Raw genomic sequence first — 26328 nt, 5'->3', positions numbered from 1 at the left:
CTGGGAAAAGCCTGAGTTAAATTTTTAGCAGTCAGGAGCTGATGCTGTTTAAATACCTGGAGTTTTAAATACAAATATTCCAAGAAAGCTCAGTAGATCATGTTAATTTCACAACTTTTTCCTGTAAAATTTTTTCATAATTATATATTAATAGAACTTTATTAATACATTGCATTAGCATTTTGGTGAAATGTCGCTTTTTAAATGCACTAAAATTATTATACCTTTCAAGCAAGGAAAACAAGAAGAAAGCAGAAAAGGCTAATATGGTCAGCCCATTTACAATGGTAAGGTTTATTCTCTCTTTATACTTATCCATGCATATTCATGCACACACAATAAAAGTGTAAATAAAAATTTGTTAAAATTGTGTTATAACACTACATACATGGTTTTGTCTCTACCAAATAGTTTGAAACTACAGAATTTTGATATAGTATAGCAGTCAAGCAGTTCTTTCTGTAATTTTATTAAAGAAGCTGTCCTATTACTGCTATGGATTCTTAGGATTCTTCCCTTACTTAGTTATCATGGTAAATATGCCCATGCTATACTTAGTTCTCATGGTAAATATGCCCATGCTAGTTCTATGTTTGCAAAAGGTGGGGATTTCCATGTTCAGACTTCCAAGATAATGAAAAGGGCATCTGTGTAGCTAAGGTTATTTGTGGTCTTGTCTTCTAGATTGCCTGAATTAAACAGGTGCTAATCACCCTAGTTAGCCCTGTTAATCATTATTAACTCAGTCAGTAGTAAGGGGCAATTCCATGGCACCTATGAGACAATAAAAAGTTGTGTACTACAAAGTGCTTTAAGTTCCAGATTTTTTTCTGTATATCTACAAAAAAGTTGGTATTTCATCAAAGTAAATCTTAGGTCCTTTTTTAGCAATACTGAAATGTTTTACATTTTTTTAGATTTTTTTTTTGTGCTTAATGCACCACAATATGGCCAATTACAGAAATAAAAGCCGTCCCATGATGCTGGCTAATGCCTCAGTTCTTCACTTTGCTATAGCAGCTCGCACTTATACAATTACATGATACAACTATAATTTACAACAGCAAGCTTAGAATTTTACAGTACAGAATAAAGCCAGTAATTTTGTGAAAGGTGAGCTCAAATTTTTATTAAGTTCAGCAGCAATATTTATGATGTCAGTACTTTTTGATAATGCCTGTGCTACGCTGGAAGCAGTTTTTCTGACTACAAAATACTGAATTTACAGTAAAAGTGATTATTGCCTTAATTATCAGCTGCCATTAAAATTTCTTAGAATTTGAACTTAAACAGCAAATTTAAAAATGGAAACTTTGCTATGCCTTGTTTTCATATGGCCTTCGTTATCGGGATGCAATTATTAATACATTGAAATAGTACACTTTTCTCTTTTTGAGAGTTTATAGTATGAAATTGCTTATATTAGAACAATTTATTCCTCTACACTTAAACTGTTTTGTAAACTTAATTTGTAATCAGAAAAATAAGAATGATACCTTTTTCTTGGCCTTCTTGAGTTTGTAAAAATAAAATTGTGTTATCTCTCTAATGCCACAGTTAGAATTACTTTCTCTCCTCACTCAGTTTCGATACTCCAGTTGTTCAGATAAGTTACTAATGATACTGGGCACTCTCCTGGCAATAGCCCATGGAAGCAGTCTCCCTATTGCAATGATAATTTTTGGTGATATGACTGATAGCTTTGTTGATTTTGGAGGAGCAAATTCTACAGGTAAGAATATATCTATGACTATATCTATGACTATATGAACAATGACTCACATTTGGAAACAGCCAGGAAGATACTGATGTTAGAAAGACCAGCTTGCTACTATACTGTGATGCAAATTAGTAACTCCTGTGTTTGCTGTAGTGGACATACACCATGGCTTATTATGTTTTTGCTCATGATTCTTAGTTTCTACAATACTGGATTTTCTTTTTACTTTTTTTTTTTCTTTTCTTTTCTTTTTTTTTACCCCCCTCAACATTATCTTTAATAGTACACATTTGACAATGGCTGTGACAAATAGGAGACTGGTTTTCCATCTCCTGAGCATCAGTTCCTATTAATTCCCTTGCATCAAGTCTGGTAGTGATAGTTTATGAGGTGAATCAGGTCAGTAAGTAGATTCAACAGAAAATTTGCTACCAAAATAAAAGTGCTAATTTTCTTTTGGATCAATTTGTTGAACAATGTCATTTGCTACATCAGAAGAATAAAATAAAACTCAAAGGAGGGCAGGCATGCACAGCTGTATACAGAGGGGAGGAGTGATACTGTCCCTCTGGTATCAGCTTGTGCTTAGACCAGATTACATTGTCCTCTGAACTCACTCATTAGACTTGAAACTTGTGAAAAAGTTTGTTGCATTAAATGTTGTATAATTAAATTTTATTAAACATTTTAATAAATTTCTATGGTAACACAGAAAAAATAAAGTATGTGTATGTCTTCTACATCCATTTTTGCTCTTAGTATGCTGCTTTAAGACAGAAACATGGTCACACTGCCTTAATCAGGACAAGTAATTTATGATTTCCTCCTTCTCAGATACAATATATTGATCAGATTTTTATGGTGCAAACACAAAGTGCTGCAGGTGTAGTCTTCTCAGACCAGTTGTCACCAGAGTTCTCATGTGGGGGAATAAAATTTTGGAGTCAACAGCAACATTATAGCCAATGTTTTCATAATGGGTTAGACTACCTAAAATTACTGATTTTGTGTCAATGTTTAGGACTGTACTTTTAATGGGCTTTGGCATTATACAAATGCCCTGCATTTTCAGAAATTAAAAACCAAACAACGTTTAATGAATGCTCAGGAAGACCTTTCAATCTCGTTACACTGGTGTAGTTTTGTGGTCAGTGGCATTATAACTAATCTTAGCATAGTCATTATTTTTAATAGGTAGAAGCCATGCTCCTCTTTTCATTAAAATCAACTTGATTTGAAAGGAGAGGTTGCAACTCAAAATTTGCTGAACAGCATACAGGGAAAAAAAAATGTTAAAAATTGCTCTGTTAAAAGTATTGATTCTCTTCTTTTTGAAGGAAACATTTCTGCAGTAAATGCCTCAGAGTTTTTAGGCACACTGGAAGAAGACATGACAAGGTAATTAGAATTTTGTATTTCCTCTTCTTTTTATCTTAATGTACTCACATAAAATTTCTAGTCAAGCCATTCTTCTCCCACAGCACAAAAGCAGTGGTTGATTTAATAAGGTATGTAACTAAAGATTTGCACATGAGATCATTGGAGGCATGGGAAAGATCGTGGAACATCCCCAGCTATTCTTGACAACTTCCCTATAATCTTTTGCTCTTTCTCTTGGCCATCCCAGTTCCTTTCCAGCAGTGTTCTGTGTCCCAGTGCCATCTGTATTTCCTTCCTTTTTTCTTCCTCTGGATTTATGAATGGTAATAGTTATGCTGAAAAGCTTATTATCATCCATTGATTCTTTGAGTTACTTGTTATTCACTGATAAAAAATAGAATTAAAAATTTCAGATAGCATCAACTTTTCTGCCAAAGCATCAAGTTCAAATAAATTACCTGGACTACAGAAAATAGAGCATTAGATTGTATGCGACCTTAAACTTAGTATTTTGGAGCTGGCAATAGCAGAAGACAATGGTCAGTAGGTGCTTCTGCTGCAAAACTTCATAAAGAAATGGTCAAATAAGGAGAAACATCAGCTGCCAATAAATGTGGGGGCTTTAAGGGGGCTTATTAGCTGCTGTTCATGGACTTAATTTACAGTGTCTCAAGTTTGTGTTCATTTTCTTGTACCACTTCAGCTTCTCCAGGCTCTTTTCCTCATAAGGTAATGAAAAAATCTGACACGTCAGGAGTTCTGATGTGGTCTTCAGGGCAATTGTCTTTCCTAATGAGAAGGAGGAGAGAAGGCATTAGCCCTAGAAACTCTTGGTGTTTTATATTAAAGTGCATTGTCCTTTCTGGGTAGCAGTGGACTGCAAACTTAAAAATCATTTAGATTAACTGCTTAAGTTCCCAATTTTGAAAAAATCTGTTTACACACAAAACCCCATTCTTTACCCGAAAATAAATGAGCAAGAGCGAGTTAGGAAAAGGCTGTTACTTTGGAAATGAGGAACTCATCTGAGAATGAACTGTCTGGAAATTCACTATTTTGTTTGCTAAGAGAGCATGGACACACAGTTTCTTACTCCTGCAGCATTTCTGTCGGTTTTGTGACATGAATGCAAGTAATGCACACACACCTTCAGCAGAATATACATGCACCTAGTGATCTAAATGCAAACTTGAAGGCAAAACTGCAGAACAAAATAATTTGTGTATGGGTGAAGTTACCCTAACTGTTCTGTGTTTAGTAAATACCTGATACTTAGTTGCACAACATTTTGTATGTCTTTTATACTTATACTAGGATAAGTTTTTAAATAGTTGCTCTAATTATATATGCAGTTATAGAATTCCTTTTCTGAAAATCACTAAGATCTTAGTCCCCAGCATATATTTTGACAAGTCAAATAATTTTATAAGGTCATGTAAACAGCAGTTCCTGTTAAAATGCAAAATGATATAATTTAAATCTAATTGAGTGTTCTGTTATTCTTGCAAACATAAAAAATATCTGAATTGTTTTCTCTACAACAGTTAAACTCTGTATTTCTACCTGTGTAGTTATTTTTCTAGTAACAGGTCTAATAGTTACATTACCTCCAAAACTGTATCACTTGCTGATATTAAAATAGTTGTGTGTCTTCATTTTCACTTTGAAATTAAAGCAATGAAGTCAGCCTGTTAGTACCTCAGCACTTCTGTTTCCAACCAATTTAAAAAAAAAAAAAAAAAAAAAAAAAGGATATTTTCTATTTTTCCTACTCAGGCATATCCAAGCTGTATTTTAAGAGCAAGATGTGCTAGGATTACACAAGGTATTGCTGGCTCTTACAGCGTAAGTGTAGTATGTAAATCAGTGTGTCATTGATAAGTCTTTTAGACCAACACCCAGTCAGAATTATTTTTGATTAATGGTTTGAGATTCTTTTAGTATCTTCATTTCTTCTAATGTTTTAATTATTTTTTGTCACATAATCCCAACTAAAACAAATAGGAATCCTCCCACTGTTCTCAGCGAGCTGTTGTCTGTGGGTCACTACTGCTTAAAGAACAGAGAGTACAGAAAAACAGGGCATGAATATAGATGTACAGTAACACCTAAATGTTGAGAACTGTGTGTTCTCATGACCCCAAGAGATTACGTATTTGAGGAAGATCTTTTGTTAACATCATTCATCCCACTTTGTATTTTAAATGCTAAGTCTGAAAGTACAAATATGAATAAAAAGTACTCAAAGTTTCTCTTTAGAAATAAATTGTTGCATGAGGAATTAATTACTTAGAGCAGCACAGGAATAGCTTCTCTTTTCTCAGCTTTCTATATAAAGCCTTGACGTAGTGTGTACACTAGTTTGAAAAAGCTGCTTGTAACCACCTCTTGTTTCTCCAAGAATGCCTGCCAGCATTCAGATAATAGTAAAACTGTTTACAAGGACAAAGTTCTTGCACAGGTGTGTTCAAGAACTGAACTACAGGCGTGGGATTAATTCTGTGTGTTATTCAAATAACAGTTTGCCTAGACCCCAACTATTTATCAAAATCAAAAAACATTGTTTCACAATGCAGCAAGCATTAACTTTTTGTTAAATGTGAATTTGCAGAATATGGTTCATCAGTGTGGAACCTGGGAAAGATTTCAATACCTTTTGGTAAAGTTTATATTAAGCAAATTCCAAGCATAAAACAATTGTTTCAAGTGATGTAATATCATAAAGTTATCATCTAAAGTAAATCTGAGTTTCAAAACAATGTTCTTGGGTTTAGTTTGTTAATTTCTGTGTGGAGCTTTAATGAAGATGAAGATGATTCAGGTTAATATTCAACTAACCAGAAATCAGTTAGGCATTAACCCATTTTTATTAAGCAGCTTAGATAAAGTTCAGTTCATAATGAGTATAGTTCCAAAGTCCCTGACTAAACTGTATGGTATCTTAGCCACAAAGAAAACTGAATTAAAATCTGAGAAATTTAATCTACAAAGCCATTCTCTCCTTTTTTAGAGCAGGGCATTTGCACACAGATTTCTGAAAGTTTCTCCTGCCAAGTTTCATGCTGCATTTCTAAAGAATCAGTATTCGTAACTTACTTCATGTGAGTGGAAGTCCTAAGAGTTGTAAAGCTTTTTTCTGATTATTTACTTTGTATAAATGCAGTAGTCTTACATGGACACCACAAATATTCAGCCATTGGTTTTGGTCATGTTTTACAAACAAGGAATCTGTTAAGTTACATTTTTCTAGTTAAGTTCTGGTTTAAGTTCACATGTGACTGACTCAAAACCTGAACAGTGTAAGAGTGTGACCCAGATTCAGTTCCAGTTTGAGAAATAAGCTTGTTCACTCACTTGTTGGTTTTGATCTGACACCCTGCTTGTGGCACAGAGCTGAACTAATTCAAAAGTAAAACACCAGTTATGAATAAAATAGAGAGCAAAAGAAATTTTTATCCAATGTGATTTGCTTGTAATCGATGTGTATATAGTAAAGCTATATTCTCAAATTGGGAAATTATACTGTGCATCCATACGTATATTATAAATATAATGTTATGTTGTAAATAAAATGTTATATTATGTAAATTTGTGCATGAATATGTACCTGTGATTATGTCTGCCTATATGTGTTGAAACCAAAATGTTACAAAATTTTTGGAAATTACACATTTAAGTGAAAAGGATACTGTATCTACAATGTAGATCTAAAATAATCTTTTAAGAAAATATATAATATATTTACAAAAAGAAAAAGTAATTCCTGTCTAACAAGAGCTTCATTTAGGTTATTGCATATCCAAAACCTGATATTAAATTGTACTTCTAGAAAGCCTGGCAAGTTTTACGAAGAAGTGGAAACTCTAGTATAAACATATTAATTCCAGGTCTGAGACAGAAGAAGTATGCATTAAGCTAAATACAGACTAATGGGGTAATTAAAACTAATATCAGAGATTCTTGCCTTTTTTCTTTCTTTCAGATATTCATACTATTATTGTGCAATAGCAGCTGCTGTTCTTCTTGCTGCTTATGCCCAGACTTCATTTTGGACCCTAGCAGCAGGCCGGCAAATAAAAAAAATCAGAGAAAATTTTTTTCATGCAATTATGAGACAGGAAATTGGATGGTTTGATGTAAATGATGTAGGAGAGCTTAACACTCGTCTGCTGGAGTAAGTATACTATCCTTTTCCCAATGTTATTTTATCTTGTAAAGCATGTATATGTTACTTTTTTTTTTAATCTTTAAATTGAATTATCTGGTTGTGAGATAAAGTTTCACTATGAAATTAAATTTAATTACTTCATTGTGAAATGAAGAGTCTCAGAGACTGAATTTCTGATACTTCTGATACTAGACTGTCACTGTGATATCAGAAAAGCATTTCAGTAAGTCTCCTTCAACTCTGAGGATGACTGAAGCCCAGGCTATGAGATTACCTCCCTGGGGAGAAAATGTTGTTCAGTTCTGCACACATTGAGGACTGAACAAGGTACTGACTGGTCCCAACAGTGAAAGGTTTGACTGCTTCACAAGCTGTCCCTTTCTCTTTGCCAACATGGAAGACTTTATCTTGTCTCTCCAGATATCCCACAGTCTCCAAACAACTAAAAAATGTGGAATTAAAAAAGTGACAGTGACAGCATTTGCACTGTAGGCAGAATTTCAATCTTCTTGGAAAAAAACAGATTTAGAACATTACATTTTCACAAGAAATGTGATATTTACCTTGACCAAGCTATATAGACCTCTGTCTTGAAGCAAACTGTTTTTTGGAAGTCATTGAATAACAAAAGATTATCCTCTGTAGAGATGACCATGTGAAACTGAAAACGTTTCTGTGCTTTCTACATTTTCTTTCCTCACTGGTATTAATTTGTTTTTCAGTGATGTCTCCAAGATTAATGAAGGAATAGGTGACAAAATTGCATTACTTATTCAATCATTAACAGCATTTCTAACAGGATTTGCTGTTGGTCTCATAAGAGGATGGAAATTAACCCTTGTAATACTAGCAGTCAGCCCTGTCCTGGGACTTTCAGCCACTCTCTGGGCCAAGGTAGGTTATCATCCTTTCAGTGTCAGGTTTTATACGAATGAGACATAATGAAATAAATCTACATATTTTTAATTCTTGCTGTTAGTATATATTGCTTAGAAAACTTACAACTTTAGACAACATATATGTACATAAGTTATTAGATGAACTGCATATAAAGTACTCTCATGTAGTTAGAGTATTATTATTCCCATCAATTGGACAGACTTGTTTGATTTGAAGCTGATTATACCAAAGCATATTTTTGTACAGAAAAGAAAGAAAGATACATGATTAGAATTCACATCTGTAGTTGTTAAACTTCATCACATGAGTACTTGTTCTGTTGAAAGGAATAACTGCCCCTCCTGAATAGTATGTGAATAAATTCAAGTAAGCCTTGGTCTCAGACACAGAGTTTCTTTTTAAGGTTGTTAACATCTTTGGTAAGAAATTTTTGGACAGACTTAGCTGAGAGAAGTACTAATTTATCACAGGATTGGAGTGACTTATATTTGTAGTTTGGAAGCCTTTGGATTTTTATAATATTTTCTTTCCTTTACATTTCAAAGATAATATAAGCTTTTTCTGTCTTGACTATTTTGCTAAAGATGTAGGAGTAGAGAAGCATGCACTACATACATCTACTGGCTAAAAGTTTCTATGGAATAATGCAAGCGGTTCAGAGCCATCTGGCTAAAGGAACCAGGGATAAGCAGGGAGAAGCACACGAGCTCAGTATGAGGAGTCATCTCATCCTCCTGCATTGGGTGAAAGGAGAGTGAAAAATCCAGCCCATAGGTGTTGCAATTCAGTCATGTTGAATTAATTGATTTAATTAGTGATGTACTTTAAGGATTTTGATAGTGAAAATTTTGCACTTATATCTAGTGTAATCAAAAGGCTTCATATCAGAATAAAGTACCTGTGATAAAAGCTGTTAGGAAGTTCTTGAGCTCACTGTTTTTCTTAACTCAAAATATTTTATCCTATATTAGGTTCTCTCTTCTTTCACTGACAAAGAGCAAGCTGCATATGCAAAAGCAGGTGCTGTTGCAGAGGAAGTTTTGGGAGCAGTTCGGACTGTAATAGCTTTTGGAGGACAGGAAAAAGAAATTAAAAGGTAAGAGTAATGTTGGCTCTCATCAGCTGTTTTTAAAGCACTTGTTTCATATGATTTGAAATTTTCTTGTATATTTGCAATTGAAAGTCTGTGAAAACAAGCAAGCCTTGTTCTTCCTGTGTTTTTAGGTAAAGGGAAATTGCCTGTTACAGAGGATTGTAAGTTTCACTAATGTTTAAAGACAATGAGTTATTTTTCTAAAAAATGATGGTATAAGTTGATATGTTGTTGTTCCTTTAGAAGGCATGTAAACTACATTAAACATCACTCAGGAAGATCTTAAGACAAAAAAATAAAAAAAAAAGGCCCTGCCATGAGAAGAGATGATAGTATCCTTGGTAGTCTTATTACTTAGTAGTTGTGGTGGAGGTGCTAATAAAAAATATCTCTTTCCACTATAATGTAAAACAGCATTCTAATGATATATTTTAAGTTTTTATCTTAAGCTAACGATTATAATCTCAAAATCTGTCATGAACAGTTCATGATCAAAGTTCACTGACCTGCAGGTTGTTCAAGCAACCTGAATGTCAATCTCTGAACTGTAATGTCCTTTTTTTTTTCCTATATACCAAGTAAGCTGATGTTGGCCTTTAAGGAGTAACTTTAAAGTCTCTGTGACTGACTGCTAGGCTTGCCTATGCAGAGTCTTAGTTTTATATGTTTTATGTATCTTGTACTTTGTGAATGTTCTTTTTCTAATTAATCCACAGATTTTGGTGCTATGTGTTTGAATCTATTTTGAACTGTCCTTCTTTCAGATACTATAAAAATTTAGAAGATGCGAAACAGTTAGGAATCAAGAAGTCTATTACAGCCAGTATTTCTATGGGTGCTGCTTTCTTACTGATATATGCATCATATGCACTGGCCTTCTGGTATGGAACTACCTTGGTCTTAACTGATGATTACACTATTGGCAAAGTTCTCACAGTAAGTATTTATGAGTAAAAGCCCAATAATAGTGAGGAATACCAGTGAAAATACATTAAAGTGTATTTTAGAAACTTACATGAGCTTAAAAATAATTGTATTCCAGAGCTGGCGAAATATCATCCCTTCTTAACAAAGTTTCTCACCACAAAAGTCTATGTCGGTTTCTATAGTATCTCAAAATCTACATAAAGCCAAGTAATACGTATTTTCAATGGTTTCTATGTATTTTCTGACTTCCTTGGGATCATAATAATATAGAAACAGTTCAATCAAGAACAGTACAGTAGCCTTCCTAGTTGCCATTTATTTTCAGAATTGTGAGGCCGAGTATATTTTTAGATGCAGAAGCAAGGACTTTTTTTGGGGATGGTGGTGGTATTGGTTTTTTTGTTTTGCGTGGTAGTAGGTATTCTTATTTCTTATATTTTGGACCATAAGAGCTTGGAATCACTTCTAACTATTTATAAAAATTGAGAGAGAAAAAAATACATATCTGTGACTAGGAAATGTGTCACTATCTCACCAGAAGAAGAAAACCGTAACTCATAACTTAAATTCTTCTCCTGATGTGGTAACCATTCTAATTTTGAGTGAGATATCAAATATAGTAAGAATAACAGCTTTGTTAATCATGATGGAAAGCAGCCAGAAAACCGTATGTGTGTATTTATATCTTCTTTTCACCCCTTGTTTTTTTTTCTTGTTTATAAATCACTGTTTGTGAAGTCTGTGAAAAACATGGCAGTTAGATGTTTTTTGCTCTTTTAACCTGTCTGTTAAGGGCAGGCTGGCATACAGAACATCTCAGTGAGATTCATGCCCTTGTATGCAATTTTTTCAGTTCAAAGTATTTGCTATTTCTATTGACTGTGTTGTAGTTCATTGGAATGGTGTTTCTATAATGTGAACAGGAAGGTGTTGCCTCATAAGTTATCACATCTGTGATACTCCTGGACAAAAAAATGATGGATGTGATGGACCTTTGCTCTGACATACTATGGCTTTCACTATGATTTCTGAGCAGTTTGTTTTTATTACTTTTGGTTTGATACTACCTGAAAGCATAAACTGTGCTTCTCTGTGAAAAGAATGTGGGTTTATTAAATTTTTCTGATTTTCTTGCTTGATGACGTGCAGCCTCTTTCATTCCGGCAGAGGAAACCCGTATTAATTTGTGATGGAGAAACTGAATTTGAATAATTCTATTTCACTATCACTTTGAAATCAGAATGATGGTGCTTTGTATATCTGTCTTTGTTCCAGTAGAATGAATTAATACAAAAAGTCTTGAGACATCAAGTGCAATTACACAGTTTTTGGTATAGATTTTGCAGGTCTCAGTCTCTTTTTCACTTATCAATATATTTGCAACGTTCACATTGTACAGGAACTCAGTTCTCAGCTGAATCTTAAAACAGCCCTTTTCTTATCCTCTGTATGAGAGACACTTTTCATTTCTTTCTTTCTTTCTAGATTCATGAAACTACCATAGCAGGCATGGAGCCTCCTGGCCAAAATATATCTAATGTAAACAAATAAATGTAATTCACTGCTTATAAGAAATTACATGTCACCATAAACATTTCTTTCAGGTGTTTTTCTCCGTATTGATTGGAGCTTTCAGTATTGGACAGACTGCTCCAAGCATAGAGGCGTTTGCTAGTGCAAGAGGAGCTGCCTACACAGTCTTTAATATCATAGACAATGTGAGTACCTTTCAGTATTTGAGAACTGAGTTGCCTTCTTTTTAAAGTACATGCATTATTTGTTGCAATTAAATTAGTAAGTAAATAACAGTGTGTAAAATAAAGAGAAATATAAATATAAAAGCAGGTAGATACAAGTATTATTCAGAGATCAAGTACTGGATCACTGAACCACTTGATGCAGGAAGAATCCTGTAATGTTTTTATCATGAAGAGAATGTCTGTGGTGCTATACAGATAGATGATTTCAGCTGGTGTAGGTATATGAGCATTACAGTTTCATGGTAGCACAGGCACTCCCAGCAGCATGAGTGTCAACAAGCCTAGAACAACCTGGTAAACCTGGGGAAGTACTGCCAAGTCAAGAGAGTCTGAAATTGGGGAAGCTGTTGTTTTTCTAGCTAATGAAGCTCTATGAAATGCAATTGAATGTTTTGAATTATTATTAAGACATACTTCAAGTTCTGTATCCACCATGTGTGGAAACAAAACCAGTGAAAATTAAGAACCAGTAGGTTCTTTCTCACACAGATTGTTTCAGCAAAGCTGGGAATGAAGAGCTCAAAAGAGATGATCTGGTCAGGTTAATTATCTGGCAGTGAAATGAATCTCAAATTACAGCTAGCTGTGGGTACAGTCTTAAAGACAATGCAGTGAATTCACACAAAAGCTTAAACAGGGAAATTCTAAAGTTATTCTTGCATGAGCAGATCATCAGTATAGTAATGAGGCAGCAAAACATAATGCATTTTACTTACTCCAGAAATCTCACTTTTTAAATTATATTTAATATCTCTGCGGAGTAATGGTGCTCTCTAGAACTTACTTATGAAAAATCATTAGGATATAAGTTTGGTGGGTTTTTTAAATTTTATTTTGCACAGGAACCTCAAATTGACAGTTATTCAGAGGCAGGTCACAAACCAGACCACATTGAAGGGAACTTGGAATTCCAGAATGTTTACTTCAATTATCCATCCAGACCAGATGTTGAGGTATGTACATGAAACTTTATACATATTACAGTTAATCACGTTGATGATTGGTTAGGAAAAAAAAATCACATAGATAAAATTTTGTTGAAAATATAACAAATCCAAAAATGAAGAGGTTCCATAACCCAGGATAGTTAATTTCTGCCTAAATTTAATCTACCTGTCTTTCAATTTAATTCTTGAACAGGATTGAACTCTTGAGCAGAGCAGCAAAGTAACTGACAGGCATGATGAATACCACACATTCCCTGTATCACTGAACAGATTTATTTGTTGTCCTTACTCTCTCTCCTTTTGGTTTTATTTGTTATAAACAACCTAAGTGGATTTAATTATATATTTTATTTTGGCATGGGAAAAAGGTTGTGATCGATAGTCCACTGAAATCTGTGGTAATCTACAGGTTTTAGATAAACTTCAGTTTGGTATTTTATGTACATTAGATTCATTTGAATTATTCTGTAGTCTCTAGACTAATTGCTCTGCAGCATTATAACCAGAAGATTAAATAAGGCTACTTCATACATGATTTCATTTATTATTACTTATGTTGGACTTCAGACATACTGAAATTATGATTTGTCTGTGCCTCTTCTTCCCAAACAGTGGGATATTTTTTCACTTGTAAAACACAACTATATTGGTACTAAGGGTGGAGAGGCAGCAGTAGTTCTTCGGGTAGAAATTTAGGAAGAAAGAGACGGTGACAAGAACACAGGGCTGCAAGGTATTGGGAAGTACGTTGGAGGAGTATTGGAATGTATCAGTGCATGTCTGTATATTTAGAATGGAAAATTCAGGTGTGCATCGTTCATTTAAGCCTACTCCTTCTAGAAGACTGATGAGCAAAAAATACACTTTTCTCCATTTCAATATACATTTCCAACCACAGAAGCTGTACAAAGTCATCAAATCTGTACTGACTCCTTTACATCTTTTGTCTTTGTAAAGTAGAAAAAAACCTACTTTATTCCCTTTTTTTGTGTTTTTGTATCTTTTTACTGCTCAGATAGTGAGCAGAAAGGTGTGCAACATTAAATATACATGGCACGGACATGCTAACCCTGGGTCTGTTCTCCAGCTGCACTACAGAGCCCAATACAGGATACATTCTAGAAAATAAAATGAAAGAGCAATTATGTGGCACCAAAGAGCTACATTTACTCTTTTTAGGAGTCCTTAGGAAGGTAAAACTTTGTCTCTTCCACGGTTGTGAAATGCTATATTTTATGCTGACTTGTTTAAAAAAAATCATATATTGTGCAATGAAATGTCACAGTTGTAAAGAAGTCCCATCAGCAATTCCAATCAACAGGGAAAAAATGAAGGAAACTTCAAGGTTAGTAAAATTACATTCTCTCTAAAACAACGTAAAGAGATATTCTATCCCTTTTAACTGTGAATTTTACTGCACAATAGTTTTCCTGTAGTTTGCACGGTGCACTAAAGGTGAGGCAACTTAATATAGAAATATTGCATCATATTATTTCTATATTATATTTTAGTTATACTTAATAAGCATTATTCTTGTTTTGTCATATGAACTGCTTCATGTTATGGGTAATTGTGAAGTGTGTCATATAATACACTGACATTAGACCAGTTGTTATGTAAATCTGAATAAAAGAAAGCTCAAGTCATTACATATTCAACACTTAAACTGCTGGGTTTATAGGTTTTTTTTAGCAGATTCTGCTACAAATATGAAGAATATTTTTGTCTTAAGAGTTCCTTCAAGTGTACACTGACATTTTTGCATATGGTTATGTTTCTGGTCACCTTTGTTACGTGCACAGATACTGAAGGGACTGAATCTCAAGATTAGTTCTGGTCAGACAGTGGCTCTGGTTGGTGGCAGTGGCTGTGGGAAAAGTACAACTGTTCAGCTCATCCAGAGGTTTTACGATCCCAAGGAAGGCACGGTAAGGTACCTCAAGTGAGATGAGTGCTCTGTGTGTCACAGTTGTTGGAAGTCTGGTGTGGTCTCACTGCCTTTGCTGCAATGACCTGGTAAAGTCTCCCTGTGCCAGCCCAAGGGAGAGCAGGGCCCTGACCAAAACGCTTGGTAAAGTGGTTTTACCTGCTTGCTTTTATTTAGGTTACCATTGATGGGCAGGATATTAAGACCTTAAATGTAAGATATCTGCGGGAGATTATTGGTGTGGTGAATCAGGAGCCCGTGCTCTTTGCCACTACCATTGCAGAAAACATTCGGTACGGTCGTGAGGATGTCACCATGGCAGAGATTGAGAAAGCTACCAAGGAAGCAAATGCTTATGACTTCATCATGAAGCTACCCAATGTAAGCAAACCACCTGTCCCTCTGAAATAATTTCTCCCAAACTTTGTTGTGCCAAATAGTTGCTTAGAAGGCATTCCTGTAAAGAGAGGAACCTGTTTGGTAGAGCTGTGAATATGCAGAGCTGTGCAAAGATGCTTTATAAGTGTAGAGAATAACATTAATTTTCAGTCTTTAGGCCATGGTTTGATGAGCATTTGGAGAACTGCTAGAATTGGAGGGACACAAAAGGTCATGCAGGTGTATCCAAGTGGGTGTTTAGGTGAGGGAGAAGCTGCTGTTGTGGCTGACAGGGGAATGTGTTTCTTTACTGGAAGGACTGTGCCACTGAGTTTATGGAAATGTGTGTGGTTGTCTTGTAGAAATTTGAAACTATGGTTGGAGAAAGGGGAGCCCAGCTGAGTGGAGGCCAGAAGCAAAGAATAGCAATTGCCCGAGCTCTGGTTCGCAATCCTAAAATTCTTCTGCTTGATGAGGCAACATCAGCTTTGGATACTGAAAGTGAATCAGTTGTGCAGGCAGCACTGGACAAGGTCAGTAATGTTCTAAAATTAAGCAGGACCCTAAAATTTACTTTTTTTCCCCAGATGTTTATAGAAAGAGCTGCAAGGTAGAGCCTTAAAGCACAAATGGTAAACTTTCATTTGGCAAATATTCTTTGTATAGAGAATTTATTACATCCTGCAGGTACTACACAGAGGAGTCTTTCAAGACTTTCTTCATTTTCTTGGTGTGAATCCACAACTTCTCTGGGCTGCCTGTTCCAATGTCTCAGCACTCTCATAATTTCTTCCTTACATCCCATCTCAATCTACCCTCTTACAACTTAAAATCATTGTCCCTATTGGCCCTGATAAAAAGTCTCTCTACATTATAAGCTTCCTTTTATATACCGAAAGTCTACAATTAAGATCTCCCTAGAGCCCTCAGTCCAGGCTCCCCAGATCCAGGCTGAGCAGCCCTATCTCAGGATACAAGAAATTTTTTAGCCCTCCCAATCATTTTTGTGGGCTCCTCTGTTCCTGCTCTAACAAATCTATGTTCTTCTTGTACTCCAGATCTGAATATAGTACACGAGATGGGGTCTCATAAGAGCAGAGCAGAGGGGCAGAATCACCTTGCTCAATCTGTTCCCCATACTCTTCTTTTGATGCAGCCTGGGATACAGTTGGCTTTCTGCAAACAGACATTGCTGGCTCATACCCAAAGTTTTCATCCACCAGTATCCCCAGGTCCTTCTCTCTGCTCTCAATCCCTTCATCCTCCACTCTTTATTGATACTAGGGGATATCCTGATTCATGTGCAGGAACCTGCACTTGGCCTTGTTGAAACTCATACGAGGTTCACATGGGCCCACTTCTTGAACTTGTCCAGGTTCCTCTAAATGCCATGACTTCCCTCAAGTGAATCAACTGTACCACTCAGCTTGGTTTCCTCTGCAAACTTGCTGAGTCTTGACTCAGTCCCATTCAGTTATGTCAATGATGAAGACACTAAATAGTATGGATCCCAGTATCGACCCTTGAGGGACATCACTGAAGAGGATCTCCAGGTTTCAACAGCATTCCATTGCTTGGGATAATTACTTTGATTATTTAAACTAAAAGCCATTTGATTATTTTAATACAGCCTGGTAAATTAAATGACAAGCTGTGAACATGTGATGCAATTTATGTACTAGGCTTGTAAAAATCCAAACATAGGTAATTAGTTGAAATATATTCCACATGCAGCTGTAGAGAATTTTGTTTTCAGTGAAGCTGCTTGAGCTGGCAATCACTTAGAGCTTAAAAAATTGTAACTTTTTAAATATCAATGTGAAATATTTTCTTGTGCCTCTGAGTATAAACTATCCTTCACACATTTTTAAGGATTACCTGAACAACTCTGGGCTTAAATATAAAAAACCTCTTGCATTTTTTAAACTTTAAAGGTTTGTAACATTGTAATATTAAAAATTTCTAAATACTGAGAATTTTGTGTAGATATTATTACTAAAATTTGTTGATTTGATGTACCACAGTGAAATATTGTTTCTAATATTAATTTTCAAGCTAGAGATTACATATTTTTAAAGCTACTAATTGAAATCTGTATTTTAGGGTTTTTTAAGTTATATTTTTTGTGAAACGTTTTCATATTTCCTTTAGCTCTTCTTCAGCTCTAATATGAAGATGCAATTTTTTAAAATGTACCTAGAAATACTCACATTACATATTGTTGTTTCTAGGCAAGGGAAGGACGCACCACGGTTGTAGTAGCTCATCGCCTGTCAACAGTCCGAAATGCAGATCTTATTGCTGTGTTTGAAGATGGAGTTATCACAGAACAAGGCAATCATTTTACATTGCTTGAGAAAAAAGGAATCTACTACAAACTCGTTAACATGCAGGTACTTTTTTCTTGGTAGCTGTTGCCTCATTTTCTTTTTTGAATTCCATGCCCTTAATTATTGTATACTATCAGAAGTATGCAGAATTCTGCAGCATATTCTGCCAACAGCTAAAAAAACATGTACTTTGAAAGAAGAGCAATAATTTGAGAGGGAAGGCCACTAATTTTGATACCAGACCTAGTTAGCCCAGGGTAGTAACTTTTTGATACTCTAGCATATTGCATGTAAAGGATTATTTTATATTTTCCTGTTATGCAATTTATGTAGAGAAGCTGACTACAATAGTTTGCTCTTCCATTGCTTAGTCTTAGCCTATGATAAAAGGTAAAATATAGTTGCTGATACTGGGTTAACTGAGCACACATAATTTAAAGTGTTTAATTATAATCCTTCATACTGATTTCTTTCTAAAGAAAAAAAAAATGACGAGGAATAGAAGAAAAAGAGTGAAAACATATGTACATTTTGAAAGTTGTGGAGCCAGAAATGGAGAGATTGGGAATTAATATAATAGCAGAAATATATCAGCTCTTAAGTGAAGAGCAAAATACTTCAGCACATCACACTGTTCTCTGTGATAGTTGTGTTACGAGTGAGCTTCACTGTAGCCTTCTGTGCCACTGGTGTTTTACTGCATAACTGCAATGCCCATTAAAGAAACTGAATCTGCTGTCTCAGAATATCAGACTGAAAAGTATAAACTAGGCCAATTAAAACATTTCATAAATAACTATGAGCATGCATTTAGATACATTAGATTCAAAGTAGCTTTATATTCAAGCAAATGTGATAATGGTAAAAACTAGGAAATATAAACCAAAGAAAATTTAAAATAAGAGAAAATGGCAAAAGTTGGAAGAAAGCGAAAGAAGTTATTTTTATTAGTAGTACAAAAAGTGCTAAGAAATAAAACTTTCTGGAAAAGAAGAAATTCGTGTTAAGGCAACTTTATATCCTATTACTATTAAATACTTCAGTGGTGAGTAGGTATTTATTTATTTTGCCAGAGACTACCACCAAAAGCAGGACTCTTTTCCAGACTGTTCAGGTTTTTCAATCAAAATTGCTTTTTGAACTGTTCTGTCTTGAACTTTCTTATTACATCTAAAGTCAAGAATCATTAAGTATTTTGCAGTAAAGTGTTTGCACTGAGAAAAAATGTCAAGGTAAGTGCAAATGGTTTAGACCCTCAGTTTAAAACTCTGTTAGAAGTTAATTCATAATAAAAAAGCACAGAGGGATTAAAGTATCTGCTCTGCATTTAGAATAATTGTTTTCTGGAGAAGTGGAATAGTCAGTTATGAATCAAGCTCTGCAGATGAGATCTATTAAAACATAATACAGATTTTATGTCTGCTTTATAGTAGTATATATTTTTCCCATATCTCTTTCCATTGAAACAGTTACTTCTACTTTGCTTACCTCTTAATTTCATAAATTCAAAGTAATACATGCACGATTAATCTTGGCAACATGTTCTTCCCTCTTTTAGGCAATAGAAGCTGAAGTTCCATCATCAGAAGATGAGAATGGACTTAGCATCAAAAAAAGTGAATCTGAACCAGATTTTGAAGAATCTTTAACAAAAGGGTTGATACGACGATCAACTCGGAGAAGCATGAAAAAGCCAGGAGCACAGAATGATGATTCTAACAAGAAAACGGGTTCACCTGTAAGTATCCTTGCAGAACTATTAGAAAACTCTGTTTCCTTTCAATAAAAGATGTTCAAGTTAATTTTCCTGCTCTAGAAAAGTACAGGGGGGAGAGGGCATTTGATACAGGTGAAAAAAACATGCAGATTTTCTAATTCTGAATAGTCTTTGTGAATTATTATACAAGTGATGTGGGATTTTATAACAAGGATGTGTTTATTATTGAAAATCAAGTTGCTATAAAAACAATGTACATAGATATTTGCTTATCATACTACATAGTCCATAGTGGTTAAACATTCATTTTTGGATCAGAAACAGAACATGTGGCTAAACATAATGCTCTTACAACAAATCTTACAAAGAAACCAGACAACAAATATTACTCCATTCATATTTGCAGCAAATATTTTGCCATTATATGTCACTTAATGAAAAATTACTTGATTTAATCCAATCATAGATTACACACAGAGATATGCTGAGAATAAATAGTTCAGTCACCAAGAGTATTGATCAATGAAAATTAAATGGACAAACTAAAATATGATGACAGGGGCTGTAGATATATTCTAACAGCTCTTTCTTTCTTGTATTAAAATAAGAAAAATAAATGTACAATCAGTTAATTATTCATTATTAAAAATCATACACATGACTTCTCTGAAGTAAATTCTGGGAGTATTGACTATCAATTTTTCTTTTTCTCCATATTTCTCCAAATACATACATGTTTATCCTAACAGAATTCCCATTTTCTAGGATGAAGAATTACCTCCAGCTCCATTTCTGAAAATTATGAAGTTGAACAAAACTGAATGGCCATACTTTGTTTTTGGAATTTTTTGTGCCATTATCAATGGGGCTTTACAACCTGCGTTTGCAATCATATTTTCAGAAATTATAGGGGTAAGTTTGGAAAAAATGTGTGAAAGACCTGTGCAGCCCACAAAAATTATTTCTAATAAAATGAGATTTTAAACAATCACTGCATAATTAAGTTGAGAAATGACTGAAGCACTATTATAAAAAAATCTGAAGAATTATATGAGATTTTAAAAATCCTAAAGATCTTACTATAACCTAGAATTTGCTTTTTATACCCATAATCATATGTGCAGTGTGCTCAGTTTTTATATGAATGCAAATTACCACCAAACATAATTATTGAGAATAATGGGAGAATTTCATATTATTGGTTGATTTTTTTAAGTCATTGTTTTAAATATTATTTTATAGGTTTTTACAGAATCTGACAAGAGCATTTTAAGAAAAAAAGGTGACTTATATTCAGTGCTGTTTTTAGTACTTGGGATCGTTTCCCTTTTTTCCTTCTTTTTTCAGGTATGTTTTATTATTATTATTGTTGTTATTCATGTTTGAGAAAATAGATCTGAAATACACTGTATTTCTTTATCTTCCTAATGTATGCCTCCAACTCCAACTAGAACCTGCATTTTTTATTCTAGTTGTGCCTTGTGCTGAACGAAATCTTTTCTGACCTAGAGTTACTCATCTGTTACAGACCTTCCAACCTATTCTTACCATTTCAGAGCTTCCCCTGTTCTTTTCTGGTCAAACACACATCTCAAACATGAAACTCTGGATTCAATTAGTCTTTTTTCCATTGCCACATAATGGCCAACTCCTCCAGCCTTTACACAATACACTTCCTTCTCAACCTCAAGCCAGTCCATTTTAATCTGTATGGAATTGCAAATTTACCAGTCTCCTGCCTTAGCTCCCCAATTTTGTACTCCTATAACCCCTTCAAGTCTTATCTTATGTGAGCTCCTTGAAGATCCTCAGGCCCATTTCCTCATGTAGCATCCATCATGCTGATACTCAGCTCCTCGTGCTTAAATTCTAACAACTGAAGAGTAATACCTGGCCCCTGCTCTCACAGATCTCTGTAGTCATCTATACAAGAACAGATATAGCCTCTATATAGACATCTATACTACAAGAAAAAAGTCCTTTAAATTTACCCTCATTCTTATATGTATATAAGTGCTACAGAAGTGCCACATTTAGAAAAAAAAATTTAAAAAAAAGGTTAGTAATCATAAAGTGCCAACTTTGACATTTAAATATTTTAATGTATCGTTTGGTTTTATAATTTCTGAATATGTTTGTATAGTTGTATTCATTAAATAAGCCTCCACAGGGAAATACTAAAATGCCCTTGGGACAGCACCATGAACAATCTCTTACAAAAACCTCCTGTTTTTTTTCTGGAATTGTCTCATTGCACAAACATGCAAGAAGGCCCTGAGAATAGAAGACTGAGTTGTTGGTGGCTATGATAGGTTTGCTCAATTTGAATTTGTTCAGATAATGTTTTAGATATGAGTGGGAAGAGTTTTCTGAGATGTAAAACTGCCAAATTAATGAGAAGGAAAAAAACTTTACAACATTATAATAATCTCTTTATATGGTGCCCAGTCTCTCATGGATGTCACTGATGAAGTCACATACTTGTGCAAATTTGTTCACTTGAAGCATGCTGGTGGATTTTTTTTTTTTTTTTTGAGAAATAATATTTGAATGTCTGTACTGCAAATCTTCTAGAATTTATTATTATTAAACATGTTTTTTACATTTGTTCTGTGCAATCAGGACTGCAAAAATTTGTTCTTTGACACTGTAGAGAGGATATATCTTAATTATTTTAATATTAAATGTACACATGGTTAAGGGGCTGGAACCTTATGAAGAAAGGCTGAGGCATCTGGGGCTTTTTAATCTGGAGAGAAGAGTGAGAGGGGATCTAATTAATGTGTGTGAATATCTGAGGGCTGGGTTTCAAGAAGGAAGGGACAACCTCTTCTCACTTGTGCCCTCTGTTGGGACAGGGGGCAATGGATTCAAGGTAGGGCACAGGAAGTTTCACCTCAGCAGGAGGAGGAATTTCTTTACTGTAAGGGTTACAGAGCCCTGGGACAGACTTCCCAGAGAGTTTGTGGAGTCTCCTTCTCTGGAGACTTTCAAGACCTGTCTGCATGCATTTCTGAGTGACCTGCCCTAGTTCTGGTCCTGCTCTGGCAGGGGGGTTGGACTCAATGATCTTCAGAGGTCCCTTCCAACCACTGACATTCTGTGATTCTGTAATGGAATAGTATGCTAAGCATTGTATCTTCTCTTGAATAGGGCTTCACATTTGGCAAAGCTGGAGAAATTCTTACAATGAGGCTTCGATTCATGGCATTTAAAGCAATGCTTAGACAGGTAAGGGTAATACTTTTATTTCCAGGGTTTTACAAATAGTTATTTGTATAGATATCATAAAACACCTGTATTAAACTTTATTCTATCATGTTATGACTTGTCTACAGAGAAAATGTGTTAAGTCAGTCTAGAAACCAATTTTGTTAGTTATGTGTGGCTAAGAGAGTTTCTTAGAGGGACAGTCTTGAGTCAATACAATACAAGAGGTTTTTTTGTACTCCTTGGAAGGACTTTGATTTATAGCCAGTTACTCTGGCCTGACAAGTTGATATGCACCAGCAGTACCCCATTATGTGATCATTTGCCTGTTTTGCATTCTTAGTACCCTTTCTCCCCTAAAGAAATGCAATGCGATGTATCTTATGTTGTAGCTCTTACTTCAAGGGTCTGGTTTAAATCAAAATATATACTGATTTTTTATTATTATTTGTTTAAGGTCTCTTTCAAAAAATTACCAATTGTTATTGGCCTTAATCTTACATTATTTCATTATTATTATTATTATGTTCAAATTTTTATATGTTTATATGTTCAAATTATAATACTTCTGGAATGTTATGTCTTGCACCTAAAGCTTCATGTGTACACAGAATTTGATTAATGCAAACATGACTATCTCGAATGCAGACAGAAAGCTGTTGTCTGAAAAGCTAGGATTTATAGATCAACTTTACTAAGAATGTAATGAAAAAACAATCTTACAATTAAGTCTAGAGTTCACAAATGCCTCTGTTACACTCTTCATTTAATGCATGTTACACACAAAAGTCTAAGTGAGGTAATTATTTAATAGTTTCATTTATTCACATGGTGAATAAATTATAAACTGTATACCTGACCCCAGCTGTTGACTGATGAGTTAGACCAGTTTGTTTTGGTTTTGTTTAGGTTTTGAGGGGTTTTTTTGTCTGTATCTCATAGTTTCCAAATAAGCCTCTTCAATCTGGGGAGAAACACAGCAATGAAGTGGGATTCTTTTTATCTTGAAAATGCTTTACTCTTAATTCATTCCTAAACAACTTTACTACAGTGAAGGAATGTGACTGAAGAGTCATCTCCTCTAAGAAGATGCAGTATCAGCAGTAGTGGCAGAGGGTAAATGTAGGGCTTGGGAATCCTCCAGGCTGCTCTGCTTCCTTCTCAGCAGTGACAGCAGATACATCAGATCCATCAAGAACACACTTTTTTTTTTCTAAAAATATTCATTGAGCAATGAAGTAATTACACTTAAATATGCAGAGCTGATGCACTTCCACACACACAATTGTCTGACACTGAACTCAGTTATATCAAGTAGACCTCAGTTTTACTTTACAGTTTAGATGAAATGTCAAAAAAATGGTCCTAAAAAAACATTTGGTATTGTAGGACATGAGCTGGTTTGATAATCCTAAAAATACCACTGGAGCATTAACTACAAGACTTGCTAATGATGCCGCACAAGTGAAAGGAGTAAGTAAACTTCTGGTTTGGAATTTTTTCAATTTGGTTTAGTTTACAGTAGAGAGTCAGCTTGGATTTGACTGATTGAATAACAGTCTTGACAACTGAAATTTAGTATTAAACCATAAGCAGTATGGAATTTATTAGCAATTTTTATATCAATAATGATAATATATGTTTACAAAATAATTTCCATGTAAACATTTTTTTTTTGTTTACTATTGTGCTGTATTGTGATCTTCGTTATTAAACAAGTTCTTTGGGAATCTCTTTATCTAAGAAGTCTGTTTAGTGATACCTTGTATTCCTAAAGATATGCATCTGAATTTGTTCACTTTATCACCTGCTACTTTTTTTTTATTATTATTATTGTACAAATTCCTAACATGAAAAAAATTAGACGTAGTAGTAATAGACTTTATTTTCTTTGTTACTTTTTGGAGATCTATTGCAAGTAATTTGTAATTTGTCGATTTATCTGACTAAAGAGCACTGAATGTAATTATACGGGTAAACTTAAGTAAATTGATACATGAAGGTATGTGGGGGGGGTTTCTGAACTGAGGAGTCCTGTAGTATCTTTAGTTTTATTCCTACAGCAGCAGTTAAACATGTAATTTTCTTCTTGTGCTCTGTGTGATGACTTATCATGCTATTTGCATGATGTACAAAATGTAACAGATTTTAATGTTTAGCTGTAAATATAAACGTGATAAGGTTAAAGCCTGTTCAAGAGAAATTGCAGTGCAAATTTAAGTAACCAGAATATGAAGGAAGAAAAATTAAACATGATCTAGATACTTTCTGCACAAAGTCATTTAAGAAACTGTCTTATTTAAGATGCAGTTACTTAAGTAAAAAAAGTCTTCTTTCTTCCTCCAGGCAACTGGTGTCAGATTGGCATTCATTGCCCAGAACATAGCTAATCTGGGAACTGGAATTATCATATCATTAATTTATGGCTGGCAGCTGACTCTGCTACTGCTAGCTGTTGTGCCAATCATAGCAGTGGCAGGAATGATTGAAATGAAGATGTTGGCTGGGCATGCTAAAAAAGATAAAGCAGAGCTGGAAGTTGCAGGAAAGGTGGGTCTAGAGAAGTTTATCTGTTTCTCTCTAATATACAGTCAAGTATACCAAAGCATTGTTGATGGATATATTACTTCCAAATACAGAACATACCATAATAACTTCCAGAGACAACCAGACTCTATGCAGTTACACTGGTACACCTACAGAACATAACATATCTTCAATCATAATTAAAGACTAACATTACTAACTGATATTTATTTCTATAATTGTGTGAGGCACTATTCAGTCACATTCTTTTCTCTTTCCTGTTTTCTTCATCTCTAATTTCATTATTTTGCAGCCTTCTTAATTCTGACATTCTCTTTTTTTTTTCTCTTTTCTCTCATCTCCTTTTGGCATGTCATCTGCCTTACTGCCCCTTTTTTTTCTTTTTTTTTTTTTCTTTTCTCTTTCGTCTTACTAATGTTTGCAGGGATAATATGAACTGATTTCTGAGTTGGTTTACCATCCTTTATTTATTTCTTGGAAAAGAAAGATGAGAACTGAAAAGTGAGAATGCTAGACTCTTATTTAAGAAATTAGATGAAAGCATTTAGTGTCACTTCATCCAAAAATCCTTTTGGGACAGAACTATTTAATCACTTTCCAGACATTGGCTTTTTCAAGGTAAAACTTTTTCTAAAATATTTTTCTATGTCCTGCTGTTTTTAAAAGTTACTGAGCTGAAAATAATTTATCTAGGGCCATGCACACAAGGAATGGTGTTAATCTCCACATTTGGTGTTTAAGTGTATGTGTCTGCATAAGTGCTAAGAGTCTAATGTCCCCTTATGGAAATGCTCTTCTGGGTGGCCTCCAGCTGCCATTTCAGAAGGGATGGATCTACTCTATGTTCTATGTCATATCTTCCAAAATCCCTTGAGTATCTGAGAATCTCCAGTGGCACAAGCCATCTGCATATGGTCAGCTTGAGTCTTTCCCACTCCAGTCAATGTTCCTGGAGAAAGAGCCTATGTAGGCACATAGGGCTAGGCAGCAGAATTGCTTTCTACTTCTGTTGGACTGTTACCCATCAACTACACTGGTAGCTTAGATGCCTAAATTCAAGTGTGTTTTCCTGGATCTGAACATCGTTCTGAGTACCTTCTATTTACTAAATGGATTTCCTTCCATTCTATCTACATCTGTAGATAAAATTGCTGAAAAACATTTTTGTCCCTCCAAGTTCACAGGAAACTGTGCATAAAGATCTTTCCATGGGCTTTTTTTGTACAAGTAAAGGATGCTTTTGCTTTCTTTTCATCTGACTACATTTCTTCTGTTTCTTCTTTCTAATGGCTGAAATTTTATTTCACATTGTTTTGCTGTAAGA

General features: G+C 34.6%; 1 protein-coding gene across 4 annotated transcripts in view; it reads left to right on the top strand.

Annotated features, from left to right (window-relative positions):
* ABCB1 (ATP binding cassette subfamily B member 1) overlaps positions 1–26328 on the top strand; it is a 49151-nt gene that overhangs the window by 12295 nt on the left and 10528 nt on the right. For 3 of the 4 annotated variants that reach the window (XM_030444567.1, XM_008494126.2, XM_030444568.1), the window contains 19 exons: positions 233–287; positions 1585–1732; positions 3058–3118; positions 7083–7274; positions 7991–8162; positions 9140–9264; positions 10026–10197; positions 11793–11906; positions 12791–12901; positions 14698–14823; positions 15000–15203; positions 15563–15733; positions 17432–17593; positions 19089–19268; positions 20013–20159; positions 20490–20594; positions 22401–22478; positions 23847–23930; positions 24804–25007. In XM_030444567.1, coding sequence (XP_030300427.1) covers positions 233–287; positions 1585–1732; positions 3058–3118; positions 7083–7274; positions 7991–8162; positions 9140–9264; positions 10026–10197; positions 11793–11906; positions 12791–12901; positions 14698–14823; positions 15000–15203; positions 15563–15733; positions 17432–17593; positions 19089–19268; positions 20013–20159; positions 20490–20594; positions 22401–22478; positions 23847–23930; positions 24804–25007 — 2611 coding nt within the window. The remainder of the gene's footprint in view (positions 1–232; positions 288–1584; positions 1733–3057; positions 3119–7082; positions 7275–7990; positions 8163–9139; positions 9265–10025; positions 10198–11792; positions 11907–12790; positions 12902–14697; positions 14824–14999; positions 15204–15562; positions 15734–17431; positions 17594–19088; positions 19269–20012; positions 20160–20489; positions 20595–22400; positions 22479–23846; positions 23931–24803; positions 25008–26328) is intronic. The other variant, XM_030444570.1, reaches the window with a different exon arrangement.

The sequence above is a fragment of the Calypte anna genome, chromosome 2 (assembly GCF_003957555.1).
Source record: "Calypte anna isolate BGI_N300 chromosome 2, bCalAnn1_v1.p, whole genome shotgun sequence".
Classification (NCBI taxonomy): Eukaryota; Metazoa; Chordata; class Aves; order Apodiformes; family Trochilidae; genus Calypte; species Calypte anna.
Note: the sequence above shows the minus strand (reverse complement) of the source record. Positions and strands in the feature narration are given on the sequence as shown.